At 35.1% G+C, this 25,142-nt stretch overlaps 2 protein-coding genes across 3 annotated transcripts in view; one reads left to right on the plus strand and one right to left on the minus strand.

Moving 5' to 3' along the window:
- Positions 1–738: 738 nt before the first annotated feature.
- The window catches only part of Sp4 (Sp4 transcription factor), an 85,932-nt gene continuing 61,528 nt past the window's right edge, over positions 739–25,142 (minus strand). For both annotated transcript variants that reach the window (XM_048339716.1, XM_048339717.1), the window contains exons 5-6: positions 24,276–24,475; positions 739–4,167 (exon numbers count right to left, since the gene is read on the minus strand). In XM_048339716.1, coding sequence (XP_048195673.1) covers positions 3,920–4,167; positions 24,276–24,475 — 448 coding nt within the window. In that variant the 3' untranslated portion in view covers positions 739–3,919. The remainder of the gene's footprint in view (positions 4,168–24,275; positions 24,476–25,142) is intronic.
- Positions 15,576–16,728, plus strand: LOC125346835 (UDP-N-acetylglucosamine transporter-like). The gene is given in 3 exon segments (XM_048339718.1): positions 15,576–16,076; positions 16,078–16,230; positions 16,232–16,728. Coding segments are annotated over 3 exon segments (738 nt in total). The 5' UTR covers positions 15,576–15,611; the 3' UTR covers positions 16,352–16,728.

The raw sequence follows: 25,142 nt of genomic DNA on the forward strand, positions 1-25,142 counted from the left end.
AAAGCAATTAAGAGTATCATCCTGACACTTCCAAGTGTAAATTTTTTCAGGTAATTAAAATACACCTTTACTTTTAATAAAGCATTCTGATAAATTTATTCCTTACTGTTTTCTTTGGCAGAGTAGCATTATTTAGCTGTTCCTTGGTTGAGATTTACTGTTATGAACATATATTATACATATACACATTGTCATATAACTGCCCTCAGTTTTGCTGGACAAGCAATTTCTCTCTACATTATATAGGCTCGGCTTACAAAAGAACTTAAAGATTGTGTAAATTTTTTGCCACAAAGCCAGCTTAGTTCTCTTTCTGCCTAACATTCTACAGCTCTCCCCAGCCTTTGCTAAATCTATGGGCTTGAAAGTGTTTTCACTGAAGTCATTACAATAATGCACTCAAAGATGTCAGTGGCTCTTTTCCCAGAATGGAAAGACAGCTTTTCTTACAGACTTGGTGGCATCTCTGTGGCCTATATTGTTCGTAAGTATTTCTATGAGCTTAAATACTATTTTAATTATGTCTTTAGATCTCCCTACATTTTCCTAACATTCACTGCTTAAAAATATTTAAGCAAATGAAAATTTAATTTTCATAAGTGTCTATGGAGTCTGAGTTGGTATTCTTTGGCAGTATGTTCAGAGAAATAGTGACCAGATCTTACCACTAGGAATTAAGGATTGCCAATATGATTTCTGATAAGAAGCATTTAACTTTCCAGTGTTCACTGTCATAAGAAGGTTGATAGTTCAAACAATTTATTGCTGCTTTATAGTAGACATAATTAAATGAAACATGTTAAACTCAAGGGAATTTTTAATAGGTTACTTGCAATTGTTATTGCAGGCAACAACTTGTACATGATTTTATTTCCAAATCCACAAAAAACAAATTTTATACAAATCAGCACTGTAAAAATGTCAATTACAGCCCCAGAGGCTTTGCTGGCAGAGTAATTGTCTAAATTCTAGACTATGGGAAACAAGGTTTGTTTTTTTTTCCTGTATTCATTTTTTTCATTTTCTTTTTTACAAAAAAATTTACAAGTGAAATGTTACTACGAAAGTTTTATAAGGAATTTTTTTTTGCAAAACATTTACATTTTACCATCAACTATTTGTTTTAAAATCATGTAGATTTAATACCCTATGCTGCACATCAATTTATGTGGGATGACAACTTAGTGACATGCATAAAAAAACACCACAAGGCATTAAAATGGGAGACTCAAATACAAATATTGTTGCAATAAAACAGTTATAAAATTGAAAAATAGGACCTAAGTCTCATGCTTATCTAAGTTTGACAAATTAACTTTTTCTCCTAGATTACACACTTTTATTACTGCTCTCATGAGAGTGTGATAAATAATGACTTAACATCAAGTTCTAATGTAATCAGCAACACATACACAAACCTAACCAAAGAAAGTATACTGTAAGAAAAAACTATTCTAACACTGGAGTTCTACCATGATAAATACATAGCTTTGCACTGATAATTACAATAAAGAAAAGTTTTGTAATGGTGGCCAAGAGAATGAACAGTGAAATGCCATTAAACAAGGCTCTACTGCACATCTGTGCCCTATTAGTTCTAACAGCTATATCCCACTGCATCAAATAAAGGACATTGGAATTTACGATTCTTATAAGACAGAAAAGTAGGTTCAGAATGGTATGCAGAACAGACTGTCAAAATATTTCTAATTTCAAGGGTGAAATGTGCACCTGCTAACACAAATATATTTTATATGCCATAAAGCTATCCAGATTCAGTTTGATAAATTTATAATAGGCCTCATTGTTGATTAAAAAAAATAACTCGCATTTCTGATGAACACACATGGGTTCATGGACTCAATGCAGAGTGCTCATAATTGCTATTAACAACAAAAGTGTCACTCAGAAAAAAACATGATTAAAACATTAAGAAAGTTCTTTGCATAAAAAAATTTATAGCACTGATTGTGTAGCATAATGATAAAATATATATTTGATGTTTCAGCTCCTATATAATAAAATTAAAATTAACACTACCAAATGCTCCTCTGTACCAAACAAAACAACAAACTGATTCTGATGTTTTAAAGCCAGATACATCAGTTGTTAAGAGTACATTAAATAAAATATACAAAACAATTTACAAAATCCAACTAAAATTTAAAGACTTTGTTACAAGTCTACAAAAGCTTTAAGAAACTTTAAATTTATAACCACAGTGTAAAAATTTTTTTTCCTTTAATCTCAAAGCTTTTTTATACAAACTGAAAGCACAAAAGACTTTCAGCTTTATATAACGCTACAAAGGGCTGGCCTAAAGTGAGCATAGTGTAAACAGTGGTCATTACAGTATTTCTCCTTCATCAAAATACAAGAAACATCGCAATTTTGGAAGAGTGTTCTCATGAGGAGTACTTTTCCTGAAACAATAGAGAAAGCACAAGAAAACATGTTCAAACAGTGCCCACACCAATCTGTTAATAAACCAAGCAGGTAAAAACTGGTTTTCAATGATCAGTTTCATTCATTGTGATTCTGTGTATTTTTTTAAAATATGAAGCATCTTAGTCATTTAAGCTATTGAAATAATCAAACTTTTTCCATATGAAACTTTTGGCCATCTTTCCTAATAAGACACTTTGCTATATGATCCTTGCATAAATGAAATATATTTTTTCTTTAGTCACTATCTGAGTGAAAAGTATTCTGGGTTTTCAAAAATAATTCTTGCTTCATAATATCTCTTATATATTTGCTAGGTTGTCTAGATTTTTAGGGAAATTCTGTTATTGATATAACAAAAACACATTACTGAGATGTGAATTAACTAACCTTCTAACGCAATCCTAAAAACAAAATGGGACTAGCCAATTTTTAGTAAAGGAAACAAACTACTATGCAGCTAAAAATAATTTTCTGCTGGCCTTGAAAAAGTGTGATAATTCTTTCTTTGGCTACCAAGTCAAAGCATAAAGAATTCTGCATATTGCAACTTATATTTACACAATATGAAACTACAAAATGATTTATAATCTATGCAAATATTTCCAATATAAACATTTAAAATCAAATTTTGTAGTTCAACCTAGGGTTAGCAATATACTCAATTCTAACTTTAAAACATAGTATGTTAATAAGCTGCTTCATTTTATTTTTTTGAAGCCATCATGAGTTCTATTTTAACCATTTCCCCCCCTAGCATCTGCCTAAAGTTTCAATCTACAATTTAACCTACGTTTTAGCTCTATGTTCTGCTTGTGTCTCCAAAATGGAGAAAGTAATTGGATTTCACTGATTGTCTGCATACACACTACTATAATGTAGTGGTAATAAAGATCTGAGACATGTCTCAGATAACTGTTTTTGGAACTTATCTAATTCAACTCCTGAAGATTTTCTAACATTTAGAAAAGACGGCCAAAACTATTTTGAATTGATTTTCCCAAAATCAAGCTAGGGAAATATAATATTATCCCTATTATCAATTTACTATCTGTTTTCTGTGCTATAGAAAGAAATATGCATAAGTTATCACTAACTGAATTTATAACAAAATACTTCCAAAGAAAGTCCAACTAATGTTTTAGCCTGCAAACTACTGAGATTTGTCCTTTTAAATGTGTCAACACATGATGTTAAAAGGGGAGGATTCTGTTTAAAGGTGATGTGACATACTTCCAACAATTACAATTTACACTATGGAGGAAATACTTTTCTGTTTCCAGTACATCAGTTTGCTTTTTCTATTTTTTTTTAATTCAACACTTTGTGTGTTGAACCAAAACCCTGGAATACTTAAGCCAAGAATGAAAACATGATTTCCTACTCTGTAATCCACTTGACCAGCCCATTTCCAGATTTTCAGAGGTGTGTAAACTTAAGTGCAGCACTAGAGGTCTCTGTTATAAATAACTTTTCAGAATTCTTCCATGTTGGTTGAAACATTGGGAGTTGCTGGATTCGAATCTTGAGAAATGGCTGCAACTGTGACTATTCTTGGGGAGCCAAGCACCTCTGTAACAGATGAGTCCAGTTCTCCCGAGGTAACAATGGCAAGAGCTGTCCCACCTCCTTTCTTATTCTGGTGTGTTTTGACATGTTTGGATAGATGATCACTCCGCATAAACCTTTTAGAACATTCTGGGCATTCAAATCTCTTTTCACCTGTATAGAAAAAGAACAAATAAAACTATAATTTCTAAGCAGTGTGGAGGTTCCTAAGAAGGCTAAACACAGAGCTCCCTGATGACCCAGCAGCCCCACTTTTGGGCATCTACCCAAATGACTATAAGCAAGACCACAGTAAAGCCACCAACACGACTATGTTCATGGCAGCACAATTTGACGTTGCTAAAATATGGAACCAACCTAGATGCCCCTCAGTAGATGATTGGATCAGGAAAATGTGGTATACATATATACAATGGAATTCTATGCCTCCATCAGAAGGAATGACACTGCACCATTCGTAAGGAAATGGAAGGACTTGGAAAAAAGTCATATTAAGTGAAGTGACCCAGACCCAAAGAAGCATAAACCCTATGGTGTCCCTCCTAGGGATAGCTAGTACAGGATTAGGCTAGTCATGGTAGAAGGTAAAAAATATTCCAATAGCTGCACCCATATGATCACATAAGATGATGCCAAGTGAAATGAACTCCACGTTACAGAAACAAGAGTTATACCACTGTTGTAACTATCATCACCATCCCATGTGAAACCATACCTTTTGTATTTTTTTTATTATTTTTTTCTTGTCTGTTCGACTGTTTTGTTTAGTTTTGTTTCTCTTGTATTCCCTTCCTGTGGTTGTACCCCTGCTACCACTATATCTCATTTGAATACCCTGGATACTATTTATACGGGTATTAGAACTGGAGAAGGGAAAGGAATAGCAAAATTGAGAGACAAAGGACAAAAAGACAAACCATTCCCAAAGCAATACTTAGAAAACCATTAGGTGTAAACCAACTGCACAGCTTAGGGGGTGGGGGGATGAGAGAGGAGGTAACAAGTTGAACAAGAAATGTACTCACTGCCTTACATATGAATCTATAACCCCTCTGTACCACACTTTGACAATAAAAAAAAAGTTTTACTAAAATAAATAAAACTATAATTTCTAATATTTTTTCTTTTTCCCATCTACTTTTGTGTGATGAGATTTTTAGTTTTATTTTTATTATTTTGTTGGTTGTGAGGCTTGAACTCAGAGCCTAGGCACTGTCCCTGAACTTTTTTATTTTTCCCCCCAAGGTTCTACTACTTTGAGCCACAGTACTACTTTGGACTACAGTACCACTTCTGGTTTTCTGGAGGTTAATTTGAGTTAAAAGTCTCAGACTTTCCTGTCAAGGGCTGGCTTCAAATTGTGATCATCAGATTTTAAGCCTCCTGAGTAGCTAGGATTACAGGAGTGATCTACCAGCAGATTTTTTTTTTAACAGTCTGATTAGATGTATGTACATCCTTTTCTTCCTGTTTTGTTTTAAAATGCTATCAAACAAACAGTATAGTACCAGAGAAAACCCATGTGATTGAGAATAAAAGAGTAAGTTAACCATTCAGGACCTCCATTTTGCTATCTAATAAATAAGAGATTACCTAGAAGATGATCTTGAAAACACCAGCGTTATGCCTGCATTTCTTTAAAACTGATAATTGGGTTTCAATTTTAATCACTAGAAGCATATTTCAAACTATTTTAAATTAAGAATTTAATACTGTGATTTTGAAAAGGCAAAAATGAAGGGGGGAGAAACATGTTGTTACTTTGTTATACAAAATAATCCTTCCACTGAGGCTGAAATCAGGAAAGTAACTCCTTTTGCAATAGCCTCAAAAAACATAAAATACCTAGGAATAACCTTAACCAAAGAAGTGAAAGACCTCTATGATGAGAAATTTAAAAACATGAAAAATGAAATTAAGGCAAAACTAAGGAAATGGAAAAACCTCCCATGCTCCTGGATTGGGAGGATTAATATAATCAAAATGGCAATATTGCCAAAGGCTATCTACAAATTCAATGCAATACCCATTAATATCCAAACACCATTTTTTAATAGAGGAAGCAATCCAGAAATTCATATGGAACAATAAAAGATCCAGAATAGCAAAAACAATCCTAAGCAGAAAGGACAGTGCTGGAGGAATTACAATACCCAACTTCAAGCTGTATTATAAAGCTATAGTAATAAAAACAGTTTGGTATTGGCACCGGAACAGGCCTGAAGACCAATGGAACAAAATTGAAGACCCAGAAATGAACCCACAGAACTACGCCTACTTAATCTTTGATAAAGGAGCTAAAAAAATAGTATGGAAGAAAGATAGCCTCTTTAACAAATGGTGCTGGCAAAACTGGTTCAACACATGCAGCAAACTAAACCTAGTTCCTTATATATCACCCTGAACTAAAATCAATTCCAAATAGATCAAAGACCTCGAAATCAAAACAGACACCCTGAAAACACTAAAGGAAGGAGGAGAAACACTTGGACTCCTTGGCGCAGGACGGAACTTCCTCAACAAAGACCCAGAAAGGCTACAAATCAAAGAAAGGTTGGACAAATGGGACTGCATCAAAGTGTAGAGCTTCTGCACAGCAAAGGACATAGCACACAAGATAAACAGAAAGCCCACAGATTGGGAGAAGATCTTTACCGTCCATACAACGGACAAAGGCCTCATCTCTAAAATATATGCAGAACTAAAAAAAGTACCCTCTTCCAAAACAAAGAACCAATAGCCCCCTCATTAAGTGGGCTAAAGACTGACAAAGAGACTTCTCTGATGAGGAAATGAGAATGGCCAAGAGACATATGAAAAAATGCTCTACATCACTGGCCATAAAAGAAATGCAAACAAAAACAACATTGAGATTCCATCTCACCCCAGTAAGAATGTCCTATATCAAGAAAACTAACAATAACAATTGTTGGAGGGCATGTGGCCAAAAGGGAACCCTACTTCATTGCTGGTGGGAATGTAAACTGGTTCAGCTACTCTGGAAAGCAGTATGGAGATTCCTCAGAAGGCTAAATATAGATGTCCCCTATGACCCAGCAGCCCCACTTTTGGGTATCTATCCAAAAGACCACAAACAAAATCACAGTAATGCCACCAGCACAACAATGTTCACTGCAGCGCAATTGTCATAGCTAGAATCTGGAACCAACCCAGATGTCCCTCAGTAGACGAATGGATCAGGAAAATGTGGTACATATACACAATGGAATTTTATGCCTCTATCAGAATGACATTGCCCCATTTGTAACGAAATGGAAGGACTTGGAAAAAATTATACTAAGTGAAGTGAGCCAGACCCAAAGAAACATGGAGTCTATGGTCTCCCTTATAGGGAATAATTAGCACAGGTTTAGGCAAGTCACAGCAGAGGATTACAAGAGCCGAATAGCTAAACCCTTATGGTCACATAAGATGATGCTAAGTGAAATGAACTCCATGTTATGGAAACGATTGTTATATCTCAGTTGTAACTTTCAACGTGCCATGTGTAACTGTAGCTTCTATTATTGATGATCTTCTTGTATCACCCTCCTGTGGTTGTACCTATACTATCTCTGTATCTTATCTGAGTATATTGGAAACTGTGTATACTGGTATTAGAACTAGGAAATTGGAAAGGAATACCAAAATCGAGAGACACAGGGTAAAAAAAGACAAACAACTACAAAAGCAATACTTGCAAACTGTTTGGTGTAAATGAACTGAACAACTCATGGGGAGGGGCGGGGAGGAGGGAGGGGAAATGAGGGACGAGGTAACAAACAGTACAAGAAATGTATCCAATGCCTAATGTATGAAACTGTAACCTCCCTGTAATTCAGTGTGACAATAAATACTAAAAAAAAAAAAAAAAACAGAAAAAAAACAAAAGCCAAAAACACAAAATAATCCTTCCATATGTTCTCTTCAAAATTTAAGATGGTCCTATTTCTATGCTTTGGAATAAATAAATGCTAAAAAGAATAACTAAAAAGCCAACTTATTTCTATGTGTAGCATAGTATAACAAAAATTTGGTTAACTGATATAACCTGATGTTTATAATCGGTAACTTTAAGTTTTAGTCTTTTCTCCTACAACTGTTGTGGGAAAATCATCACCACCACTGCCACCACCACTACCACCATCATCCCAGTGTGATACAGAACTTGGATAAGAAAAAAAAATCATTTTGGCTGATTCTCCTTGTCTGGTTCTGCTTTTGACTTAGGAAGAGAAAAGATGCTACTATTTAAAATTTTTCTAAGTCAGATACTTTCTCTATCTATGTGCTCACTTGATTTTTTTAAAGCAATTTTGTTTGTACTATCTTTTAGAACTTTTTTTTTCTCTTTCAAATAATTAAAGGGTAAATGCTTTAGGTAAAATTCTTGAAAACATCTAAAATAAAGGCCATAAATCTTTAAAGCAACTTAAACATTGTGAATGATGGCACTTTGATAAGGATGAAAAAATTAAATATAGTTGAACACCAGTCATGAACTCCTTTTTTTTTGCCAGTCCTGGGCTTGGACTCAGGGCCTGAGCACTGTCCCTGGCTTCTTTTTGCTCAAGGCTAGCACTCTGCCACTTGAGCCACAGTGCCACTTCTGGCCGTTTTCTATATATGTGGTGCTGGGGAATCGAAACCAGGGCTTCATGTATGGGAGGCGAGCACTCTTGCCACTAGATTATATCTCCAGCCCCTATTTGACAATTTTTTTTTTTGGCCAGTCCTAGGGCTTGAACTCAGGGTCTGAGCACTGTCCCTGGCTTTTTTTTTTTGGCCAGTCCTGGGGCTTGGACTCAGGGCCTGAGCACTGTCCCTGGCCTCTTCTTGCTCAAGGCTAGCACTCTGACACTTGAGCCACAGTGCCACTTCGGCCATTTTCTGTATATGTGGTGCTGGGGAATCGAACCCAGGGCCTCATGTATGCCACTAGGCCATATTCCCAGCCCCAACTCCTTTGTTTTTTAACTTTCCTAATTTAGAAAAATTCTCAGTTTTCAAACTTACTAGCTGGAAAAATTTCAAAGCTCTTATATTCTCCTTTTATAGATGAAAAAGCTGAGGCTCAGAAATTAATTTATTTCCTTGGGAGTCTTATAACTTGTCAGTGCAAGACTGACTTGATTTGTAGTCTTGGCTTTTATGCTACACCAGAGTGCAAGCAGAGACTGTTGATACTTTGTAGCAATAAAAGTTGTGATCAGGTGATGATGGCCTGAGACCTGGGATCATTCTATAAGAACATAGATGTAGATCAACTCGTATACAGTGGCTACTTAACAGATATTGTCATGTTCATAAAACTCAGTCATTTTTCAACAAATACTTGTAGGATATGAACAATGTGCTAGGCAGTAGTGATAGGAAAAATACACAACTGAGAATCTCTGGCTTTAAGGACATCTATTCTCTTGAGATAGTTATTTGCAGTGAGCTATCAGTGCCAATTAAGAAATAAGGGAATTCACCTCCCCAGTTACCTGGTGACAAACAGTAAGAGAAATGAAAAATAATGGTGACCTGGTGGGTATATGTGGGTATACAATTAGTTTCAAGCAATAAAAGGTGGTTTGAATCTCAAATATTCAAGTTATATTGTACAATTACAGTTTTATTAGAGGTACGACTCAGTTCAGGTCATTAAACTTCTCCACAGAGAAGTGGGTTTTCTGTTATTATATTACACTTTATGTTCCCACCCTTAGCAAACATTATTACTATACTCCAAGAAAGTAAGCAGTGTTTAAATTAATTATATGTCCTTTTCTTAATTAGAAATCTTTTAATTACTTTATAATTATTCACAATATATGATTACCTTTGACAACAAAAGCATGTAATTATTAAAACTGTTGATAACAGGAATTGTGGTAAGTAGAATGAACCACAAAGATGTCTATGCCTTACTGACTAGAAGTTGTAAATATGTATGTTTACATGGTAATTGTGACTTCTGTAGATGTATCTAAGGTTATAGAAGTTAATACTGCTCAATTATTCTGAATTATCTATGTGGGCCCAATCTAATTACATGAGCTGTTCAAAGAAGAACTGTCTGTAGAGTTTAAACTATGAGAAGGACCCGAGTTGTGTTGCTGGAGGGGGACATGTAGTCAAGTATGAGAAAAATATGAGCCTTCAAGAGCAACAGTAGCCCTTAGTTGAAAGCCAGCAGAGAAACAGGAACTTCAGTCCAACAACAGCAAAGAGTTGAGTTTAACTGATGGTAAATACGTTTGGAAGCAGGGTTTTCTCTAGTGCCTATAGAAGGAAATGCAGCCCTGGGGACAGCTTGGTTTCAGCTCTATGAGAAGGACACTTCAATGAGCCTAGCTGGACTTCTGACCTAAAAAAAAACCCTATGAAATTATAAATGTTATTTCAAGCCAGTAAATTTGTGATGTTTTCTTAAACTCAGTTTGTTGACCATCTTAATAAAAATTAAAAATGAGCTGGGCACCAGTGGCTCACACCTGTGATCCTAGCTACTCAGGAGATCTGAGGATTGTGGCTTAAAGACAGCCCAGGCAGGAAAGTCCCTGAGTTTCTTAGCTCCAATAAATTACTGAGAAAAAGCTAGAAGTGGCACTGTGGCTCAAGTGGTAGAACACTAACTAGCCTTGAGCAGGAAGACTCTCAGGGACAGCACCCAGGCCCAAAGTTCAAGCCCCAGGCCAGGCAAAACAACACACACAAACAAAAAACACTGAATAGACACAGAACTTGAGTAATCATGTGATTTTTTTTCTTTTATCATTATGAGGGTAAATTATACTGTCTCACTGATTTTCAAATGTTCAAACAGTCTTTATTCCTGGAATATCTATTTAGGTCTGATGTATTATCCTTTCTATGTATTGCTAGATTTAGTTTGCTAATATTTTTGGAGACTATTAACACTTAAATGTATGATAATCTTCTGTAGCAACACCATTGGTTTATTATGATAATATGGGTCTGAAACAATGAGTTGGTAAATATTTCCTCACAATTCATTTTCAGAAACAGACTATGTAGGCCTGGTATTAAGGAAGAAATAATTCCCTCAAATTATATGATTAAACAATAATATCATCTGGGCCCAGGGTTTTCTTTGTTGAAAGTTTTAAACTACAAACTCAATTTCTTTAGCAGATATAAGACTATTGATGCTATCTATATCTTTCTCATTTTTTAAAAAATGAAGTTAGGGCCGGGCTAGTTTGACCTCTCTAGCTGCACTGAAATTATGTGCAACTTTATTTTGCTGCTATTCCTCAAACCCTTGCCTATTTCTCCAAAAGCAAGTATTTGTAAATGTCTTTTTTTTTTTTTTTGGCCAGTCCTGGGCCTTGGACTCAGGGCCTGAGCACTGTCCCTGGCTTCTTCCCGCTCAAGGCTAGCACTCTGCCACTTGAGCCACAGCGCCGCTTCTGGCCGTTTTCTGTGTATGTGGTGCTGGGGAATCGAACCTAGGGCCTCGTGTATCCGAGGCAGGCACTCCTGCCGCTAGGCTATATCCCCAGCCCTGTAAATGTCTTTTTAAAGAGATAGTTCTCAAATGTAAGGGGTAGAGTTATATACAGCATTCCTTTATTGACCATTTAATGTCTTTACTTGAGATACTGATAAAGGTTCCAGAATAAACTGGCTAGAGTACTTTTCAATTTTTATCTTTCTGGGTAGCAGGGGCAGAGTATGTAATTTATCACAGTGGTACAGCACATGCATGATGCCTTCCCAGGGTTTGATGCCAAGCACTACTGCCAAGGGGGGAGAAGACGGGAGGACAAGCCAATCAACAACAAATCCCGGAACCAACCCAGATGCCCCTCAGTAGACGAATGGATCAGGAAAATGTGGTACATATACACAATGGAATTTTATGCCTCTATCAAAAAGAATGACATTGTTCCATTTGTAAGGAAATGGAAGGACTTGGAAAAAGTTATACTAAGTGAAGTGAGCCAGACCCAAAGAAACATGGACTCTATGGCCTCCCTTATTGGGAATAATTAGTACAGGTTTAGGCAAGTCATAGCAGAGCATCACAAAATTGTTATATCACAGTTGTAACTACTTTCAACGTCCTATGTGTATCTGTAGCTTCTATTATTGATGATGTTCTTGTATCACCTTCCTGTGGTTGCACCTACACTACCTCTGTAATCTTATCTGAGTATATTGGAAACCGTGTTTACTGGTATTGGAAGTAGGAAATTCAAAGGGAATACCAAATTTGTGAGACACAGGGTAAAAAAAGAGAAACAACTACAAAAGCAATACTTGGAAAACTGTTTGGTGTAAGTGAACTGAACACCTTGGGGGGGGGGAGGAATAGGGCGGGGAGGGAGGGGGGTATGAGGGACAAGGTAACAAACAGTACAAGAAATGTATCCAATGCCTAACGTATGAAACTGTAACCTCTCTGTACATCAGTTTGATAATAAAAATTTGAAAAAAAAAACAAAAAACACAACAACAACAAATCCCACATTCCCATTCCCTTCTAGATACTGGTATGATCCCCACCCCCCATTTTCCTATTTTCAGTTTATTTTCCTTCTTTTTTTAAATTTTATTTTATTGTCAAATTGATGTACAGAGAGGTTACAGTTTCATATGTTAGGCCTTGGGTACATTTCTTTTTTTTTTCTTTTTTTTTTGCCAGTCCTGGGCCTTGGACTCAGGGCCTGAGCACTGTCCCTGGCTTCTTTTTGCTCAAGGCTAGCACTTTGCCACTTGAGTCACAGCGCCACTTCTGGCCATTTTCTGTATATGTGGTGCTGGGGAATCGAACCCAGGGCTTCAAGTATACGAGGCAAGCGCTCTTGCCACTAGGCCATATCCCCAGCCTGGGTACATTTCTTGTACTGTTTGTTACCTCTACCCTCATTTTCCCCTCCCCACTCCCCCTTTCCCTCTCCCTCCATGAGTTGTTCTGTTGGTTTATACCAAATGGTTTTGCAAGTATTGCTTTTGGAGTCGTTTGTCTTTTTATCCTTTGTCTCTCGATTTTGATATTCTCGTTCACTTCCCTAGTTCTAATTATTTTCCTTCTTTATTAACTTTTTGTTTGGGATTTTCACTTTTATTGTATTATAAGGTGAAAATCTTTTTCAATATTGACTTAAGATTTTGTTTGTGGGGATGCTGGTCTGAGGACTTAAAACTCAGGGCCTGGGCACTGTTCCTAGGCTTTTCTACTCAAGACTAGCTCTAAACAATTGAGCCACAGCTCTATTTCCAGCTTCTTTGGTAGTTGAGGATAAAAATCTCATGGACTGATTTTCCAACCTGGGCTGACTTGAAACTGAGATCCTCAGATCTCAGCCTTCTGAATGTCTAGGAAAATAGTTATATAGCCAGTGGTGCCTGGCTAAAATTTCTTTTTATAAAAATCAATGGGAGAATTTAGTGTTATGAATTCACTTGAGCATTGCATTACCTGCATTCTACATATTTAATTATGTTGTGTTTTCTTACAGATGAAGATATTTTCTAACTTCACTGGAGACTTTACTGACTCATGGAGTATTTAGAAATGTGCTGTTCATTTCCCAAACCACTGAATATTATTGTTATTTATATTTCTACTTCAGTTCAATTATAATCTGAAAGCATAGTTTATTTATTTATTTTCTAGTACCTGGTTTTGAACTTAGTGTTTACTTGGTGGGCTGGTTTTCTACCACATGAGCCAGAACTCCAGTCTATTTTTTTGCTAGTTATTTTTGGAAATGGAATTTTGAGGACTTCTTTACCCAGTCTACATTGAAGCACAATCCTCTAAATCTCAGCCTCCTGAATAGCTAAAATCATAGGTAAAAACCGCTGGCATACAACTTGAAAACACACCATGTGATTTTTATTCTTTTTAATTTGTTATAGTGTGTTTTGCGGCCCAGAATGTGGTCTTCCTTGCATTCGTGAATAAAATATATAGTCTGCTACAATACACTTTAAAGTGAGTTTTAATATCTACACAATAAAAAGAAAGCCAACCATCAATCACCTCTTTTTAAATTAATCTTTTGACCATTTGCATTTCATTGCTGACTAGAATGAAATCTACCCTTTTAACGTATTTTCAGTTCCTGTGTTCACTTTTAACTCTTCCGTTTCCTCTTTTCTTTTAAATTATTTGAATATTGTTTAACATTGTAATATATAGAATTAATAAATTCCCTAAGACGTTGTCAGATATGGAACTAATACTTATGAGTTATATTTTTAATTTTTATTATTTAATTTCTAGCTTCTCTCTAGTAACATTTATTCTTAACATCAAGAACTTCTTTAGTATTTCTTTTAGGAGAAGACTTCAAATTCTCTTAGTTTTCCCTCATTTAAAAATGTCTATTTTATTTTGCTGTGATTACTGAGGATATTTATACTGGCCATATAGTGATAGGCTGATAAGTCTCTTTCAGGTCTCCATAGTTTTTGAGGAGAAATTGGCTATTCCTCCGATTTTTAGTCTATCATATACAAAATGTGTCCCTTTTCTTTTACCTCCCTTTCTTCCTTTTCTTTGATTTTCTGCAGATTTACTATAAGTCTAGGAATAGTTTTCTTTCAGTTCCTTTTTGGAATTCAAGGAGTTTCCTGAATCTAAATTTGATATCCAATATGGGAAATCTCAGCCATTTCAATTGTTTTCCTACAGCACTCACCTTTCTCATGGAAGCTCAAAGACACACATTTTAGATCTTTTATTGCTGTACCCATGTCCAGCATTCCTTTTCTTTTTTGGGGGCCAGTTTGAACTCAGGGCCTAGGTGCAGTCTCTGAGTTTCTTTTGCACAAGCCTAGTGCTCTACCACCTGAGCCACAGCTCTACTTTCAGCTTTTGGGGTAGTTTACTGTAAAGAGTCTCAAATGACGACTTTCTTGTCTGGCCTGGCTTCAAACAATGATCCTCAGTTCTCAGTCTCCTGTAACTAGAATTCCAGGTGTGAACCACCAGCACCTTGCTGCAATTCATATTTCCCCAATCTCCATCCTGTTTTTCAGATTTTCTACTTTCTAGTGATGTATTTCAACCTCATTCATCCTTTCCTCTTTACCTTTATTTGTCTGCTAAGTATCTGTTGCATTTCTTATTTTGAATATTGAATTGGGGATGGGAGAGAAAGACTGGGAAAGACTGGGAGAGAAGAACTGGGAGAGAGCAAAGGAAGGAGCAACACTGTCTAAAAAGAAATTAACTTTTTACCTAACTTATATAACTGTAAGCCCTTTGTACACCTTTATAATAAATATTTTTAATTTTTTAAGGCTTCAAAATAGGGAACCCAGAGAGTGAGCCATGTGTAAAAGGGGACTAGTATATGAGAAAAGTGTTATTATGAATAAACTGGAACAAATTATTCAGGATATGGCTTTCTAGGGCAGGCACAGCTACTTGGGAGCTAGAGATTGGGAAGATCAAGGTTTGAAGCCAGGCTAAGCAAATGTTCGTATGACCTCCTTCACAATGAAAAGGCAGGCTTAATAGTGGTGTTGCTGGGAAACGCCAGGGCGGCACTACGGTGGCAGAGCCATGCGAACGAATGTAGTCTGAGAGCATGAATCGAGTTCTGCATGATGAAATTCGTAATAAACCTATGGAAACACTTAAACTTGCTATTCCATCAGGGATATATACTCTCCAGAATAATTTGCTGTATGTGGCACTGTCAAATCTAGATGCAGCTACTTATCAGGTTACATATCAGTTGAAAATTCTTACAACAGCATTATTTTCTGTGTCTATGCTTAGTAAAAAACTAGGTGTGTACCAGTGGCTCTCCTTGGTGATTTTGACAACTGGAGTTGCTTTTGTACAGTGGCCTTCAGATTCTCAAGAGCTTGATTCTAAGGAACTTTCAGCTGGCTCTCAGTTTGTAGGCCTAATAGCAGTTCTCACAGCTTGTTTTTCAAGTGGCTTTGCTGGAGTTTATTTTGAGAAAATCTTAAAAGAAACAAAACAATCTGTATGGATAAGAAACATTCAGCTTGGTTTCTTAGGGAGCATATTTGGATTAATGGGTGTGTATGTTTATGAGGGAGAATTGGTATCAAAGAATGGATTTTTTTCAGGGGTATAACCGGCTGACATGGATAGTTGTCATTCTTCAGGCACTTGGGGGCCTTGTAATAGCTGCTGTTATTAAGTATGTGGATAATATTTTAAAAGGATTTGCAACTTCTCTACCCATAATATTATCAACACTGATATCCTATTTTTTGGCTACAAGATTTTGTGCCAACCAGTGTCTTTTTCCTTGGAGCCATCCTTGTGATAACAGCTACCTTCTTGTATGGTTATGACCCCAAGCCTGCAGGAAATTCCACAAAAGTGTAGGTGTATATTGTCTTTAATTGGTTTTTCACAATGGTGTGCTAGGAGTCTCAATATTAATATCGCACAGAGGACTTCTACAGATTCTGTGACGATGTCATCATGCTGAATCTGATCATCTTGTTCAAATGGTTTGAAACCCCACGGGCATAAGGATAAAATATGTGTACTGTACATGTAACAAAACATTACATGTAAAAATTGAAATGTGAAAGTCTTTCCAAGGGTTAGGATTAGAACAAGGGTAGGGAGGAAACATGAAAGCTCAGCTTAAAGAGTTTACCTTTCTGATTGCAGCAGATGTTCTATGCACTCTTTGCCAGAGCACATAAATGTCACATAGTAATTTTTGCAAATTAGTTCTACTTACACTTAATAAAATTTTTATTCTCTGTACAGATAAATCAAATCTCATAGAATATTGAGTTCAGAAATTATACTTACCTATAAAACAAATAGAAATATGATTTGAAAACAATTTTCATTTATCTGATATTTTCATATTTATACAAGTTTACTGAACAAAGAATTAATAAGTATTTGTTCAGTGGTATAAAATTTGATGAATGTTGGGTCAAAACATCAATAAAATTCATATGTAAATTTGGTACAGAGAGACATCTGGATATATATATATATGCTTATATATGCATATAAATATACATATATGTATTTATATACGTATGTATACACACACACACACACACACACATCTTCAGACTCTTTAGGGCTTTGAGACAGCTAAGCAATACAGTTGGTCCTATGCTAGATAATAGCCAGTGACTTTGACACTAAGGGAGTTATATCCATAATCCTCTAATTGGCATTTCTTCACTCCAAATCAGTGACATTCTTAATATTATTTTAAATGTGTGGATAATTGCCATTTAAGCTTTAAAATGTAGTTTAAATAAACTAGTTGGGGGCAGAGAGAGAGATAATTTTCTACAAATCTTCTGAGGACAATTTTGAACTGTTGTGCATAGACCGTATATAATTAGAAAGTATTTCAGTGAATATTTTACTTTTTTTTGCAAAAACTTCCTTTAATCTATAACTGTTGAAAAAAATAACAATTAAAAAGATAGTAGTATACATTTCAGAGACCAAAATTACTTTCTTAAAGACATTACCTATTGCCAAAGCATATTATTTTAAATGGCATTGTAACTTTTAGTTCTAGCTGGCCTGAAGAATTTTTTTTTGGCCCCTCATAGCTACTGACTTCAGGAATCCTCTTATCATTCGACTGTGTGAGATAACTGAATTCTGATTTCTATCAGCGTCCCCACTAGAGCTGCTGCTTTACAATAGTGGAGATTTTTTTTATTTCCTTCCTTTTTAACACTGGAGTTGAGGATGCAATTTACATTGAATTATTTAATAAGTTCAAAGGAGAGAAAATATGTTAGACATATATGAAGCAGTGGGCAAAAACTGTTTTCCTATCATTGGAATATAAGTTTAATTAAATTATTGACTACATATATGCAGAACTGCCAATCGAGTATAAGAAGTATTTTATTTTTTTCATTTATAATGTATATATTTTAAAATTCCACTTAATAGATATAAACACTGCAAAAGACATATTTTTATAGAGTTATCATGGGTTTTTTATTAGCTAGATTTTAACTAAAAAATACTGTTGTTTGTTACGTACTCTTGACTAAGTTGAACTGGTATGTTACTTGCTAATACAAACATAGTCTCTATAGGCCTACTTTAACTGCATTCATCTTAAAAGTGCTTAAAATTATGAAATACAATTTGCTGATATCAAAATGGTACCAAACTTTCTGAATGCACACATGATTTTTCAGTGATCACCTTTAATCTAGAATATTTTGTTTAAGAACTGTGCACATTCTTTGCATGGTGTTTTAAGACTGCAAGAGCATTTGGGCTTATATCCTATTACCTACTTGTAAGTGAAATTTAAATTTTGAAAATGCACAGAATTCAAGACTAAAAGCAAAGAATTGTATTTAGGTCACATTATTCTTGGAACTATTATTATGTACTGGTACAGTGTGTATTCACAAGTATTTGTCTGCTCCTGTTTTTACCTTTAAAGTTTTATTCAATTAAATTATTTGATATTAGGTTTGTTTAAGTAATAAAACATTTTCAGATGAACAAAACCACAATTTCCAAGCTTCCTAACAAAGATTATAAAAATGTAATTAAGAGTTATAAAAATACACTAAGTAGTCTAAACCATATTTTCAAAGCAAACTTCTTACTAGGCATAATTTATATTTTAGTTTTCTAGTGGGTATAAGATTATTGTGCTAGATAGTTTATACTTGTTAATTCATATGGGAATGATCACATTTGGGAAGACTGACTTGTGTCCTGTTCTGCATCATATACAGATAATGACATTTTGAGTAACTGGTTTGTGTTTTGTTTACCTTAAAAGATCTTAATGTGTCAAGCTTTTATAATGATGATTCCTTGATTAACTTTATATACTTTTAGAAGTGTATTTGTTATTGTTCAACTACTTTGTTGAATGTAAAGATGTATTAATTCGTGTAAGAGGAATGCTGACCGTTCTATTAAAATTAAAAATATGGTCTAGCAAAAAGGAATAAAAAGAAATAGTGGTGTTGCTACTATACCTGCTACTGGGGAGGTACAAAGTGAAAAAGACAAGTGAGACTTTATCTGGAAATAACTAAGGCAGAAAAGATTAAGATAGGACTCAACTGACTAGAGAGCCTGTCTAGTGTACATGGGACTGGATTTGAACCTCAACTACCACAAACAAGAATTTTGCAAAAGGGAAAAATGGCTTTCTATACAGAAGAAAAATAAAATTGTAACCCTGATTAATTGTATCATCATCATATAAAAATCCAATACTACAAGGAATGAGAGTAATAGTCTCAAAACAACCACCACAACAAAAACCTCAAGACCAAATAGAATCATCACAGTATAATTCTACCCAATTCCTTAAGAAAAACACCAATACTCCTGAAACTCTTCCATGAAATAGAAAGCAAGTGATAGCAAATTCATTATATAAAGCAAATATTACAACAAAATGCAACAAGAAAAAAAAGAGAATTACAGATCAAGGTCTTTGTTGAATACTAATGTAAAAATTCTCAAATTAGTGTCAAATTAATTCAATAACATCCTAAAAAGAACATACACCATAATCAAGTTGGTTTCAACCAAGGGATGCAAGGATGGTTCAACATATGCAAATAAATAAATATAATTCATTACATAAACAGAACAAGAATAAAAAAATTACATAATTTTCATGCTAGTAGCATGGCTCAAATGTAGCATGCAAGCCCTGAGTAAAAAAAGCCAAGCAAGAAGCAGGAGGTCTAATTTCAAGCCCTTGCTACTGGCATTAAGGGTTAAAAAAATAAAATAAAATAAAATGATCATCTCATGTGACACAGAAAAAGCCTTTGACAAATTCAATGACCTAAAGAAACTAGTCCTAAAGAAACTAGAAATAGAAGGATTATTCCTGAACTTAACAAAGGTTATATAAGAGAATCCTATAGGCAACACCATACTAGAGGAAAACCAAATAATTTCTAGTCAGAAAGGAGACAAGCATGTCTACTCTCCTTACTTTATTCAATATAGTATTAGAATTCCTAGCCAGAGAAATAAGCCAGCCAAAAGAAATTAAGATTGAAATAGGAAGAGAATAGATGCTACAGATACCACCAAAAACTTCTAGATTTGACAGTTTCAGAAACATAGCAGTATACAAAATCAACACCTCAAAAAATCAGCTATTCTATTACGAACAATGAATAGGCTTAAGAAGAAATCCAGAAAATAGTCGTAATCAGCAACAATAAAACACCTAGGTAATTAGCTTAGCCAATGAAGTCAAAGACCTCCACAATGAAAAATAAAAAACCTTAAAGAAAGAAAACAAAGACACCAAAAGATGTAAAGATACCTTATGCCCATGGACTGACAGAATCAATATTATGCAGATGGAAATACTGCCAAAAACAATCTACAGACTCAATGTAATATCCATCAAAGTCCCAATGTCATTTTTCACAGACACCGACAAATCACACTAGAAATGAATATAGACACATAGAAAACCCTGAATACTGAATAGCAAAAGAAATTATGAGTAAAAAGAGCAACATGGGAGGCATAATACGAGACTTCAAATTATACTATAGAGCCACAATAACAAAACCAGCCTGGTGCTGGCACAAAAACAGACCCAGAAGATGAATGAAAAACAGACCCAAAAGACCAGTGGAACACAACAGAAGACCAGGAAACCAAATTACACATTTATAGCATCATCATCTAACTTTCGACACATGATGCTGGAAAAACTTATTATCCAATTGCAGGAGACTGAACTTGACCCTTACAAAAATCAAATCCAAAGGGATCAAAGACCTTAAATTATGACCTGTAAAAATCTAATACAGGAAAACATAGGGGAAATCTTGAAAGTTACAGGCACAGGTGTTAATTTGCAGCATAGAACTTGAAGTGCCCAGAAAACAAGAATAACAATTGATAAATTAAGACCGCATCAAATTAAAAAGCATCTGTACAAAAAGAAAACAATTACCAGAACCAAGAGACAATACACAAAATGGGAGAAAACTTTTACCAGTTATTTAGTAAAGGATTAATATCTACAACATACAAATAACTCAAACAGCAAAAGAACAAATGAATTATCCAACTAACAAATGGGCAAATGGATAGTTATCACAAAAAGGAATACAAATGGCTGATATATGAAGAAATGCGCAAAATTCTTAGCTATAAATGAGATGCAAATTAAAAGCCACCCTAAAATTCCATCTCACCCCAGTCAGAATGGTATCCATCAAGAAAACTAATAGCAAATGTTGGCAAGAATACAAAGTAAAGGAACATTTGTTTGTACAATTGTAAAGTAGCTCAACTATTATAGAAATCAGTACAAAGGTTCTTCAAAAACTACAACTAGACCTACCTCATAATCTTGCCATACCACTATTGTGCAAATCATACATAAATGATATTTGCACAGCCATATTTATTGCAGCACTGTTCACAATAACAAAGAATGGAATTGGCTGAAGTGCCCAACAATAGGTGAATGGATAAGAGACATGATACATATATACCACAGAATATTATATAACCATAAAGAAAAATGCAGTCATGTCAGGAAAATGGAAGGAAATGGAGAAAGAACATCATGTTGAGCAAGATAAGCCAAGATCAAAAAGCTACTATCTGTTTTCATTCATATAAAGAAACTAGACCTAAAGAACGTACATATTCATAAATATGTATATATACTATACACACATACAGAATTAGATTGCAACTATTAGAGCATGTAGGAAGATAAGGAAAGATGGAAGATGAATAATGCAAAGAAAGATGGAGGGTGCAACTATGTATGAAAATGGTTTAAGAAACTTCAAAGAAAGCTGTCAATAGAAAATCTAGGGGGTGCAGGGGAAAAGAAAGCAACAGAGAGTATTATTCTGAGCAAAATATAATATATGTATATTTGAAATCTCATAGCGAAAGCCTTTGGTGTAATTAATATACACTTTATAAAGAAAGTTCAAGGACATGATACAGATACAGATGGGAGGACACAGCAGGAAGAAGATGGGATAATGAAGAGGGTAAATGGGGGTGAATGTGGTCAAAGTAGTGTATCTGTGTGTATGAAATAGAGCAATGATGGCTTTAAGATGGAAGAGAAGGATAGGGGAGAATAAGTGTGATGTACAGGGTCTGTTTACATGTGTGAAAATGTCACAATGAAAACCAACTAATAAAACAAAAACATCATGATGTTTAAGAAAAACAAGCAAAAGAAAAATTTCATAAAGCTATCAGAAGAAAAAATTTTAATATAATTTTAAAAACAACACTGGGTGCTGATGCCTCATACCTGTAATCCTTACTACTCAGGAGACTGAGATGTTCAAAGCCAGCCTGGGCATGAAAGTCCGTGAGACTCTCATCTTCCAACTAACCATCAGAAAACTCGAAATAGTGCCATGGCTCAAAGTGGCAAAGTGCTAGCTAGCATTGAGCAAAAGAGCCTAGGGACAGTAGTGCCCAGGCCCTGAGTTCAAGCCCCACAACTGACCAAAAAAAAAAGAGAGAGAGAGAGAGAGAAATCCAAAAAACTTGGATTAGAAGACAATTTCATAATTAAAAAAATAAAATGATTTATATCTAAATGTGTGAAACTTTCATAGGACAAAAGAATACAAGGATTAGGTAAAACGGAAATGTATGAATCATATAAATAAGGAAAGGCTGGCGGTTTAGTACAGTGGTAGAGCATTTGTCTAGCAAGTATGAGAGAACCCGAACTCAATATTAGTAACACTAAAAAACAAAAAACAAAAGAGAAAGCAATCCAAAGGAATGAGAAACAGAATGAACAGCAAGAAAAAATGAAACTTAATATACACACGACAAGATAATTCATCTCACTGATAATTACTGAAGGTACAAATTTAAAAAATAGGAACCATATTAAATAGACAAAACCTGAGGTCTGACAAGCATAGTGAAAATGTAGTTAAGTGGAAACTACCAATCACTTAGTGAGGAAGAGATTATAAATTAGTCGCTTAAGAGACTAGCTATTATCTAGAATCAAACTGATACGTTTTCTATGAGTCAGTAAATAATTCCATTTCATATGCATTTTTACTACTTTCTAGCAGCAAAATAGTTAGCAATAGCCTCAATAATCTGGGAAATGGATTAATAGTAGTCATGTGATTTTATATTGCAAGGCTTCTTATTTTCCCCAATACTGGGGATTAAACTCAGGGCCTCATGCTTGGCCAGCCTTCTTGCTCACAGCTGGTGCTCTAACCACTTGAGCCATAATTCCAGCGTGGATTAATTTTTTTTTTTTTTTGGCCAGTCCTGGGCCTTGGACTCAGGGCCTGAGCACTGTCCCTGGCTTCTTCCCGCTCAAGGCTAGCACTCTGCCACTTGAGCCACAGCGCCGCTTCTGGCCGTTTTCTGTATATGTGGTGCTGGGGAATCGAACCTAGGGCCTCATGTATCCGAGGCAGGCACTCTTGCCACTAGGCTATATCCCCAGCCCGGATTAATTTTTTTAGTTATTATAAAGGTGATGTACAGAGCAAGTCTGGATTTTTGCTTGTGAACTAGAGACCAAGATTATTTTTCCCAGGCTGGTACTGGCCTGAATTTTACAGGTCTCAGTCTCCTGTGTAGCTAGAATTACAGGTGTGAGTGACTAGTACCTGGCAGAATACTTCCTATCTCTTAAAAGAAATACATGCATGCAACAAACATAAATGAACTTACATAAATCTCAAACCACAGTGAGTGGAATTATCCCATAATGTACCATTTATGCACCATTTCATAATTCACACAAAGTATTATATTATATAGATTCAAGATAATACATGCAGGTGGTAAAAATATACTGAAAACTTAAGACACATTAAATATTCATGACAGCTTGTTCAATAATGACTTTGTAAGTTAGTTGTTTTACTAAAAAATAACAAAATGTAATACTTACAACTGCCAATTCTGCCTAAAAGTCAGATGCCTATCTGCTATATGATTCTTGTTATTTTGATGAATTTTCTAGATTTGTAAAGACCAAAAAAAAAAACAAAACCCCAAGCTCCTCAGAAAAATCATAATGCATTTTTCTTCTTATCTACTTAGAAACACTCCTAGGTCACGTAAAAAAGAGTATATAATGTATCTCAGACATGAGATAAAAAAGATTTATCTTCAACATCAACTACATAATCATTACAGTGAATTATTTTGCCTGAATTTACATATTTCCAATGTAATAGCCAACCTACCACTACAACTTTCATGGAAGCACTGAAAAACATAAGTAAAAAAGTACAAGGTGTAAAATAAAGCAACTAACCTGTATGGGTTCTTCTATGTCTCTGAAGCTCATCACTCCTTGTGAATCGTTTGCCACAAAACATCCAGTTGCATATAAAAGGCCGTTCCCCAGTATGCCAGCGGAGGTGTGCTCGGAGGTGAGATGTTTTGCCATAAACTTTTCCACACCCTTCAATATGGCAGATATGTTGTTTCTTCTTTCCTGGTTCATTACTGCCCCTAAAAAAAATAAAAACCAAATATTCATTACACTTTCCAAACTGAGCTTCTACTTATGGAAAAATAAAAGGGACTTAATGGGACTAAGTGATGCTTTACTGAATAAGGTTGATTATAAAGCCATACGAACAAAATCTGAAAACTTTAATGAAAGAAAAAAAAATCTGAGTATTCAACTCAAAACTGCCATTAAAAGATGCTAACCTCAGAGCTTATGTTTACTACAGACCATATTCATTCCCTAGTAAGCTTTTCCCTTTTTTAGTTTTTTAGACTGTTTCTCTAGGGAGCCCAGGCTGGTTTTGAACTCACTACCCTCCTACCTCAAAGGTCCTCCTACCTCTGGAGTTTGTGGAATACAACCATGCCCCATCTCATCCAGCTAAAATAATTTCTTTAAACTTGTCAAGCCTTACAAGTTTCCTCTAAAATACAAAAAGCATGGCTAATTCCATTCAAATGTGTATAGTACAGTTTTATTTCTAGAAAGATAGAGTAAGGATCTCCACAGACTACATTTCCCGGCAAAAGTTGTGAAAATTATAAAACAAACAAAAAATAAAACACCATTTAAAGTCTTTGGACATGAGCCCAGAACAAACAACAAATAATAGGAAATTTAACAGATCTGGGTAAGTACAGTAAAAGTCTGTGATCTGCATCAAGA

Source organism: Perognathus longimembris, chromosome 2 (genome assembly GCF_023159225.1).
Source record: "Perognathus longimembris pacificus isolate PPM17 chromosome 2, ASM2315922v1, whole genome shotgun sequence".
Lineage (NCBI taxonomy): Eukaryota > Metazoa > Chordata > Mammalia > Rodentia > Heteromyidae > Perognathus > Perognathus longimembris.